This window comes from Sapajus apella, unplaced genomic scaffold, assembly GCF_009761245.1.
Source record: "Sapajus apella isolate SASKATOON/1434 unplaced genomic scaffold, GSC_monkey_1.0 scaffold40, whole genome shotgun sequence".
NCBI lineage: Eukaryota > Metazoa > Chordata > Mammalia > Primates > Cebidae > Sapajus > Sapajus apella.
The window spans coordinates 19774352-19785405 of NW_022436980.1; the positions used below are offsets into that span (position 1 = coordinate 19774352).

General features: G+C 38.9%; 1 protein-coding gene across 2 annotated transcripts in view; it reads right to left on the reverse strand.

The window, feature by feature from the left end:
- Positions 1-11054, reverse strand: part of ADGRG7 (adhesion G protein-coupled receptor G7) — a 92922-nt gene that overhangs the window by 62475 nt on the left and 19393 nt on the right. The window contains exons 4-6 of one of the 2 annotated variants that reach the window (XM_032299275.1): positions 8458-8570; positions 5777-5926; positions 4192-4292 (exon numbers count right to left, since the gene is read on the reverse strand). In XM_032299275.1, the coding sequence (XP_032155166.1) occupies positions 4192-4292; positions 5777-5926; positions 8458-8570 (364 nt within the window). Of the gene's footprint in view, positions 1-442; positions 1364-4191; positions 4293-5776; positions 5927-8457; positions 8571-11054 lie in introns of those variants that run through there. The other variant, XM_032299276.1, reaches the window with a different exon arrangement.

The following is an 11054-nucleotide window of genomic DNA, read 5'->3' on the forward strand; positions in this document are numbered from 1 at the left end:
CTCTGTGAAAAGTGGGAGTACCAGGAGCTGCTCCCTCAGGCATTTGCAGGCTAAAAGGAAAGACGTGGTAGGTATAGCAGAGGTGTTTTTCATTTTCCCAGTACCGGGTTGCTCCAAGCACAGCTACTTCTAAGGTCATTTCTTCTTCTGTATAATTTTCCCTCCACTTGTCATAACTGATAAGATTACAGATGGGCACCTGCCTCAGAGGAGCTAACCCAGAAAGTGGCCATCAACCTGGTACAATGGACCACAATAAGTCATCAGATTCTTGGACACAGGATTTTTTAAATTAGTGCTGTAGTTATATCAGGAAAGTCATAACTTGGAGCCAGAGAGGACATTATATCATTGTAAGAAAAAAATACAATTTAAAACTAAGAGGCTAATTCTTCCTGTTGAAAATAAGAAAAGATCGATAAACTCCTCTACTAAGACTTACAAAGCTGCTTTGAATCCTCAGTCATTCTTCCTGGGTCCATATGGCAATAAAAGAAAATAAAATTTCAGGACCCTCTAAATTTATTATGTCCAGGAAGTTAAGCCCTGGAGATTGAATCACTTGGAGCATGTTTGTAGCTTCTACTTCTTAGATTATAGATTAACTCTCTTCCTCATTGTTCTTGTTCGTAAATGACTAGGAGAGGCCAGAGAGCAGACCTTTCCCCTTTCTAATGACGGATTTACGTTATAGATTAACTGCCTCCTTTTTGTCCTGTACCTAACTCAAACCAAATGGCTCATAATTGTTACGTATCCAGTGTCATTGTGACATCTTCAGTGTGGAATGTTAAACATGCCTTTCCTGAAAGAAAAAGACCAGCTTGGCTAATCAGATCATTATAACCATGCATTAAGCCTTATATAGAAAGATGCTGAAACTCTGTTAAGCTTCCCTGAATTTTGTTTATATAAATGATCCTAAACTTACATGCTTCAAACCACTGACTTCCATTTTTTGAAATCTGTGCTTCCCAGGCAGCTGTCCTTACACTTTGCACTTGAATGAGCTCTCTTTAAACTAGATTCTGACCTTTTTGATTATGTTGGATGGACAAGGCCCACTATATTATGATCCAGTTCTTGGGACCTCCATGAGACCCCAAATGCCTATTTACAAGAAATCTCTATTTGGTCAAGATAATTTGAGTGGATGCCAGGCTAGCTGGAAACAGAAATACAAAAAGAAAAGTGAAATGTAAATGTACAGGGTGGTCAGTGCCCGGGAGGCATTTTGGTTCTCAAAGTCAGGTAAACCAAGACCTTCACTATGAAAGCAAAGTTCTAAGGTCATAGATCAGACTTTGCAGCCAGTGTCCAAAATGGTGACGTCAGCCCATCGCAGTGTCTCATGCCTGTAATCCCAGCACTCTGGGAGACCAAGGAGGGTGGATCACCTGAGGTCAGGAGTTTGAGACTAGCCTGGTCAATATGGTGAAACCCTGTTTCTTCTAGAAATACAAAAATTAGCTGGGCATAGTGGCACATGCCTGTAACCCCAGCTATAGGGAGTCTGAGACAGGAGAATCACTTGAACCTGATTGGCGGAGGTTGGGGTGAGCCAAGATCATGCCACTGTACTCCATCCTAAATGACAGAGTAAGACTCTGTCTCAAAAAAAAAAAAAGAGAAGAAAAAAAATGGTAAAGTCCTCATTGATTGTACTATGATGCCCTCACCAGCAGAAACCCTGGCTACACCTCCAGAGCTCTGTCCACTTTGACATTCTGCCTCTACCCAATTTAGAGAAAGAGCATGGACACTAGAGACCTTCCCTATGACAACCTGAGATGGCTGAAGCTGGGGTGGACTCCTTCCTTCCTGTCACTCTCCTCCTTCGTGTTCTCACCCTCTCCACTTCTCCCTATACTATAGAAAGGGAATTTGGTAGCTGAGAGACTAGAGACACCAAGAGAAAACTGGAATGAAAGAAGGAAGAAGTGAAGTGAAATGGATGACTAAGGCCTGGTGCCTGTCGGGGAATCCTGCACCCGGCCTACGTTCAGAAGAATGGAGTTTGGAAACCAAGGATTGTCCTGAACAACACTTAATTTCCTTGTTGTGGAGAGATGATAAAGAAGCCTAAAGGGTTGGTGACCTGACTTTGAGGATAGAGGCAGAGGAGGAAGCCTCATCTAAGTGACTGAAGAAAGGATCTGAGTCCACGACAGCTTATGAGAAAGATCACATGGTGCAGGATAAACTGATAGACCATTAATGGAAAATAAGTGGACTCGAAATTCAGAGTGGTTAAAGGAGGAATTGAACGTGCTTATACCATTTTATAGTTCCATGTATCCTGTACTTTAAATTTTTATTTATCTTCTAACTACCTCCTTAAAACGATTTGGATATTGCATATAAATCAGACAAAATTGTTTTTTCCTTTATATATTAAGCCAGTAAAATTCATAATTATTTATTTTTAGGAAAATATTCCTATCTGCTTTGTGACCTGTGATGTTCAAATCCCACAACTTCTGTTTTCTCAGCTTTCTCATAAAAAACATCCATTCCTCCCCACTAGCAAGACTCTGCAAACACAAAACTTTCAGCTCTGAAGGGAGCCCACTCTGGCTCTTGGACTTTCTTTTCACTGAACATAAACTCTGGACCCCGTGGGCAACTCCTTCTCATATGTAAAGAAAAATGAGAGACATTTATATTCTCCATGAGAAGGGCCCAGACTCCTATTGAAATCTGAAGTCACAAAGGACACCAGTAAAACTGTTCATTCAACCTCTACCACCAGCTCTCAGAATTACACTCTTTTGAATGCTCTGTTTTGTGCCTTTGTGCTTTTTCTACTTTCCAATTTCAATACTAAGTAGGTACTGGTTGTAATCATTAGAAAACTAAGAACTACTTCTGAGAATTTCTCCTGAGGAAATAATGAGTCATGTAAATAAAGATTATGTACCAGAATGCTGATTACTTAGAGCATTAAAAGACTTCCAGGGATGTATTTGTCCAGCTGAAGAGCAAAGAACTGTTTCAATAAAAGTTTACTCATATAATGTAGTAATCTAAAAGTATGATGTAGATGTATACATATTCATATAAAAGATGTTTATGAAGAAGATGTTTGTAAGGTATTGACAAAAGCAAGTTATGAATCAATATAGTATGTAATATACATATACATACAGACAGACACACAAACACAGAGAGAGAAATAAAGGAAAAACACCTGGAATATACACAAATAGGCTAATAAAGGTAAGATAATTTTTTAAATTTGCTAAGATACCTATTTTCTTATGTTTCTTCAATGAGCATGTATGCTTACTTGAGTTTAATGAAATTCTCTGCATTCAGCATCCTTCAATTTGTCCATGTGACCTCATTCTTCTTGGGCACTGGACAAGAATTCCGGACCCGGCAAGTGCAGGGACCCAAAAAGGCTGTCACACTGGCCCTTTGGCCTCACTGGCAGAGGGCAGCCACCCCGTGTGGTGAGGCAAAGAGTCCTCTGGACTGATAACACACTGCTATCCATGGATAGTGGAGATAAGAGAGCATTGTAACACACCCTCTGGGGTCTTGGGGTTGCAGGTTACCCCAGCTGAACGCTGCTGCGGGACCTGCACAGAGTTTGCTCCTGCCAGTGGGGAAGCAACTGGCTGGTTCCCACACTTGCTCACCTACATGTTCCCTCCCATAAGGGGTTGAGCGGGGCGGGCTGAGTAAATGGGGCACCCCATCACGAGTTCCACAAAGAGGTCAAGAAGACATTATTGGAAAACCTAAGGAAAATAATCAAAACACACCAGGGTCTTAGAAAGAGAAACGTGAGGTGCAGCTTGGGGGGTGGCAGTGTGCCCTGCAAAGTGAGCTGTTCTTGCAGCTCTAAGTGTTGCAAAAGAAGTTGGAAGAGGTCTTGCCATGCATGTAAGTTGCCCCTTGGCCATGTTAAACTAAGATGAGAAAAACAAGTTCTAGTCTAAATCACCCCAGGTACTCTCCATCTCCCAGACCACAGCCAGCACTCCTGGATCTAGGAGGTAACATACACCACTCCATCTAGTAACTGAAGATCAAGTGGGAAGTCATGGCTGTTGTCTGCCTTCCAGGGGAATCAGCCAGTTACTGCATCCACGAGAGAAATAAAGACGTCTCTGTTAATACTTTATCCTAGAAAAGTAAACAGCGCTTAGTCCAGTTTTCTTTCCAAATTGAATTTGTGCTTACGTTGTAAGGGGATCATCGTTAGCAGTAGCAACAGCACTTTGAAAAGAATCTTCACTGGCATCTAGGAGTTGACTCACTGTTACTACAGCAACTTTCTTTGCCTGCCAAGAAGAAGATACTGATCATCAGAGAAGCATACATCATACAGCATCGTCACCACCGTTATCAACAGGAATCATTATAGTAGCAAGGGGCATCACTGATATGATAACATAGAGGCAGGCATTTTACAAAATTAAAGGTTTATTTTTTGATCCACGTAAGATGACAGAGAGAATCAAGATAAGCCAAAGTGAAAATATACATTAAGGTAGTTAATTAGGAGGCTTAAGTCTCTGAATTTAAGCTCATAGCAAGATCTTTCACAGAATCCAAGAACGCGAAATCAAATGGTTGATACAAAAGCGGAAACAAAATAAGAAGGGTGTGGTATTCTGGTGGTTAAAAACTGCAGCTCACAACACTTAGCATAACTAAGTTATACTTAGTATAACTGTTAGGCTTAGCGTAACTATTAAACTTGGTAAAATTAATTCTAGTTTTCTTACAATCAGTAACTCAGGAGTGTGTCAGAGTGATGATCGTTTGGCGTTTGATTACTGTTTTACTGCCCTCTTTGGGAGTGTTGAAGCCCTTCTGCCTATTACTTAATCCCTCCATTAATTCTACATTTGGAGGTCAATGTTGCCTCTTTCAATTCCATTTTTATTAACTTGTGACTTGAATCCCACCTACTTTTCAGTAGGAAAAATACTTTTCCATTTTTTTTTCCGAAATAAGACATTTAAAGGGAATGGAAGAAGGAGTAGCTATTTTCAGGTCATGCTGATATTCAACTTGTACACAGGGTCAGTCCATATTGGTGGTTTATAGCCCTGATTGACCACTGTCCAGCTATACCAATTAGTAAATGTTGAGTATACTTGTTTTCAAGTACCAGGGTTTAACAGGTTAAAATATCAGGAATGTAAACGAGGCTTAAGGTTTTCGGAAAACCAAGGCTAAAATTTAAATATGCTTAATAGAAATGGATCACATTTTAAAAATCACATGTTCCAAAGTAACTTCTTGAAAGACTATTTACTTGAAATACACTAGGGATGGTGAGGTCAAATGTAGTTGGTAAACATATTCATAAGGTAAAGTAGACTTATGCATTCCAGAACTTCCTAAAAGACTTAACATGACAGCCAGGTGTGGTGGTGTGTGCCTGTAGTCCCAGATGCTTGGGAGAATGAGACCTGAGAATCACTTGAACCCTTTAACCCGGGAAGCAGAGGTTGCAGTGACCTGAGATTGGTGCCACTGCCCTCCAGCCTGGGTGACAGAACAAGACTGTGTCTCAAAAAAAAAAAAAACCTACAATAATGATCATTTTGAATATACTAAAGGAAAATATTTGGACAAGAGGCCCTTATTTTATTTCTTTGAGCATTTCTCAGAAGGATTGCTGTGCAAAATGCTTTAAGCAACCTAAGCCGCGCCCAAATCCATATCATGGAATAAGGAGTGGAATTCAGGACATCTTTCTTTCCCAACACCCCCTCTTAAAAAAAAAAAGAAAAAAAAGCTCTGTGAGTTTTACCTCAGGTGAAGCATTTCTGGATGTGTTGAAGATCTGTCCAACCACTTGTGTAGCACTAATGATGTTCTCAGCAGTTAATTGATTGGCATTCGATGTTAATACCTGGACTTGAGAAGAAATGCTATCAAGTGGTGCTTTCGCATCCCCTACCTGTTTAAAAAATCAGAAAAAAAAAATCCTAGCTTTACACAACTACGTCCAAACACTTTGTAAGCAACTGCAGGTATGAGCCCGGATTTAGCTGAGCCTCAATCTCCTGAGCATCACGCCGTTCCGTTTTCCACATTTGCATATTTCCTTGCATAAAGGACAAAGTACATGCATACCAGTGGTTTCCCCACTCTTTCCCGTTTGACAGGATCGATGAACTATAAGGAGCTGCCTTAGCTAGATGGGAGCTACTAGGGTGAATCCACGGACGAGTGCTGTCCGCTGTGTGCTACAAACGTCGTAGAGACAAGCACAGAAACTGAAAATAATTGGTCAGAAACGTATAAAGCAATTTTATGCTGTTGAATATAATAGTTCTAAAATTTTGGTTTGCATTTTATACATTTTTTCATTTCATTTTTCTAGTAATTCATGTTTATAGTATTTCACAAAATTATTGGTGGGCAATGGGTTCAAAATGTTTTTAACTGGCTTTTCAGCGCAGGTAGTTTGGGAAGCACCAGCTGAGACACCCTCCTAGGTACCAGTTAGCCCCAGGGCTCTACGTTGTGAGGCTAAAACGTGCCAGTCCATATTGTCATTGGTGAAGCTGGGTGTCCATGTATGAGTGCATGTATATGTTTGCAGGGGCTTGATTTTCACTAGATGGCAGCATCATTTCACAAATTATACCAATGTTACAGGCTATTAACTCTTGGGTAAGCACCAGAAACAATATCCAATCAGTAGACAGAAACAAGTAACTCCAGTTCAATAGCCAGACCCTCACTACGTGCTAGGCACTCTGCTAAGATGTTTAGAGGTGTTATGACATTTAATAAGCAAAACAACTTCGTGAGCTGTGCACCTTCAAGAAAACTTAGGGAGCTCAATCAAGTCACACAGCTTAGAAATGTCAGAGCTAAGAACCAAACACTGGTTTGTCAGATTCCAAATTTAGCAACTTTCCTCGGTCTATGGTTTGGCACAACTTGTGTGGCTGGCAGCCACCTCTACTCTCCGACTCCTGTCCCCACCCCACCCCTACCCTGTCCATCTGTGATCAGGGAGCCAGGGTATCCGGACTTTATTTTATTTTTTTGGGATAGAGTTTCGCTCTTATTACCCAGGCTGGAATGCAGTGGCGCAATCTTGGCTCACCGCAACCTCCGCCTCCTGGGTTCAACCAATTCTCCTGCCTCAGCCTCCCGAGTAGCTGGGACTACAGGTGTGTACCACCACGCCCAGCTAATTTTTGTATTTTCAGTAGAGATGGGGTTTCACTATGTTGATCAGGATGTTCTCAATCTCTTGACCTCGTGATCCACCCACCTCGGCCTCCCAAAGTATGTGGACTTTAAAATAAAGAACAGCTCCATCACTTTTTGGCTGTAGCTACTAGGCAAAATGGTTCACCTCTCAGAACCACATTTTCCTTATCTATAAAATGGGTACATTAATACCTGTCTATGGTGTTATAAGAATTAAACATGATAAACCAATAAATATATTAAATAATTGCCACAATATTTGGCATGCAGTAGGTGCTCAACAATCAGTAAATGTTATTTGCTATAATCATTTATAATATGGGATTAACATTCAACTCACAGTGATTTTATAAAGATTAAATGTGGTAACATATGTAACCTCCCCAGCACATGAAAGGCTGTACGTAAAGGTTGGTTTCCTTTTCCTCCCCTTGCTTGTCCCCTAATGTTAGCTCTTCCAGGCATGTGCATTTGGGTACAACTTTGGTCAAAATAATTTAATCTTCATGAAAAAATATCTAGTTAGATGTACTTTCCATTTCACCTGCTCGTAGATACAACCCTGAGACCCGCATCAGGTTTGGAGTTTCCTGTTTCAAGGGATCTGGTTGTAGTTTCTTTATCTTCATGCTGATCCGGTTATGACATCTAAAGGCTTTCCTTTGGTCTCCAATGTCAGGGATCTACACCCAGTCAAAACTTCACCGGTCTACAAAGATGAAGCCATTTAAGATGTACTATTGATTATCGTTTGCTGAAATTTGCTGAACCAACTGTCCTTTCTCACGAACAGATGTCCATTTTTAAAAATGAGAGTGGCGGCTGGGTGCAGTGGCTCACACCTGTAATCCCATCACTTTGGGAGGCCAAGGTGGGCCAATCACCTGTGGTCAGGAGTTCGAGACCAGCCTGGTCAACATGTTGAAAGCCCGTCTCTACTAAAAATACAAAAATTGGCATGGTGGCATGTGCCTGTGATCCCAGCTATTCAGGAGGCTGAGGCAGGAGGATCACTTCAACCTGGGAGGCTGAGGTTGCAGCGAGCTGAGATCGTGCCATTGCACTCCAGCCTGGGTGACACAAGCGAAACTCTGTCTCAAAAAAATAAATAAATAAGAGTGGCTTTATTTACTAGTTTTTGTTATTTCTAATTTGAGAGTTTTAAAAGCATTGATTTGACCATTGAGTATCTGAAGAACAGAAACTTTGCACAGAATCAGAACTTCTTGCTGTTACCCATCAGTGAGTGTTATGGCCTACCTCCTTCTCCAGGTTTTGCAGAGTTGCACTGCAATTTCCTATTGTCACATTTTGTAATTCTATGTCTCCATACAGAGAGCGACTGCACAGCCGGACTGCCCTTGGATTGCCCGCTTTAATAAAAAGAAAATTTTTTATTAAAAATAAATATTAATTAAAACTATCACCTATTATTTTAAGGTAATAATGAATTTTTATTAAAAGTTATTTATTAAAAACTTATTGCCTATTATTTTTAGGCAGATACCACTTATTGTCTTGATTTTTAATCGGAGTTCCAAAGACAAGTTGACTACTTCCTTTCTTTGATGTCTTCAAGTAAGATTTGCCTTCCAACAATTAGGGACATCACAGCTTTGAAATGGATATGATGAGAGAATACAGGCTGAGAGACTAGAAACAATATGAATAATTCCTAATAGATGTTGAATTACATGTTGCTCTTGACTGCTTTATGCAAATGTGGATAAGAGCTGAAAGGCAAAGAGTTCTATTATATTCTATTGTATGTATTAGATGTTTGGTTGCCTCTCAATAAATATTTGCTGGGTCATTTGCTTTATTTCTTAGGATTACCATTCAAGTCTCCCTACCTCACTGCCTTCCTATAGTTAAGCAGTTGCCATAGAAAAACATCATAATTAGAGGACAGCTGACCAAAAGATGGATTTTTCCTCAGGGCCAGCTTTGGGCAGCTCCTTCTTGATACAACAACTAGAAACACTGAAATTAGAGATTGCTTCAATAACATGTAAACCACAAAGTTGGAGTTACTCCTAATTTATAGGACTTCACCTCTACACCATAACATAATGAAAATCTCTAACACACTTATAGGCTACAAATAACTTTTAAGTGGACACACGTCAAATCCATCTTTTCCTCAATGTTACCTAAAATGTAGATATCCCCAAAATGAGAAGTATTTTGATCATTTGGTATATAAGTAGTAAGAAGTAATTATTCATATAAAACTAAAAGCAAATTGTCAACAGTTAGAAACTAAATCTGTAAAATTATAGGCTTAATCTGAAATTCGAGGTGCTCAGAAAAGAAAAATTAATAAACATGTTTTCATAATAGGTGCTCAGAAAAGAAAAATTAATAACAAAATAAAAGACATTGAGTTTCTTGTCCCAGAGAATTCATACATATTAAACAAGAGTGATGACTTTTCATGGGTATGTTACTGACACTTTTACTCTTCCTAATTCAGCAGCACAGTTTTATTTTGTAAGTTGTATCTGTTTTATAAACCATTGTGAAATATTTAGGACATACAAAACATGTAAATTTAAAACAATAGATACCAATAGCATACAGTATAGTATAGTATAGTACGGTATAGTATAGTACAGTACAGTATAGTATAGTACAGTACAGTATAATACAGTACAGTATAGTATAGTACAGTACAGTATAGTACAGTATAGTAATAGTATAGTACAGTATTGTATAGTACAGTACAGTATAGTATAGTACAGTGCAGTATAGTATAGTATAGTACAGTATAGTATAGTATAGTACAGTACAGTATAGTATAGTGCAGTATAGTATAGTATAGTACAGTATAGTATAGTATAGTATGTATAGTAAATATCAACATGGTTGAAGCCCCTTTTATGCCCTGAGGAAAAAATTCAAGAGGGCTTATGTAGAGAGTAGGATCATGAATACTTGAGTAAGCATGACTGATATGGTATTTCAGATATTTCTTTATAGCAACACAAGAATAAACTAACACAATAATCTATATGGGCAGAAGCAATTTGAACTCCACAAATCAAATACAGATCTGGAAAATTTCTCATAATAATAAGATAAAAAGCATATCAAAAAATGCAATTCATGTCATTTTTTTAGTGCTTCAGAGTTCTCCTGATATACACAAAAATAAATATCTAAATAAAATGTCACATTCTCTTCAGGGCCATTGCAGGCAGTTTTATCTAACATTTTTGTCAATGATCTAGAATTAGCTATATTCTTAAGATATCTAGTTCCATAGGAAGTAGGGAATTACCTGCTGGAAGATTGCTCAGATGCAAGTCAACACAAATGAGGAACAGGTAAAACATTATGGGAAATTACATGGCATAATAAGCTCTGGTTATCAGGATAGAATTATGAATTTCTAAAGCTTACACTCAGAAGATATTACCCAATGTGACACTGAAATGAGTCATCAGAATCTTTGATATTATCCGGGACCATATGAGAAATAGAAAATGCTATTTACTCCTTCACTGTCAGAATGCCTCCATACAAGTAAGGTAGTCATGTTCCAGAAAAGTGGAATGAAGCTGGAGAATGTCCCAAGAGGGATAAGTAAAGTGACCTAGAAGTGAAGGACTGCCAACTGCAAACAGACTTAACCATGCATCTCTACCTGGAAAGATGAAATCTGAAAGCAGGTATGACATAAGTCTAAAATTTTGACTGATTAGACAAATTAAAAATATATATATATATAACTAAAAGGGCAAATGTCAGTTTGACTGAACTCTAGGTGACAGCAAAAGCTAGAAAAATAAACCAATTAAGGAAAGATTCACAAACAACTGATTCACATTAAACTTCTGAGAAATGTAAGGTTT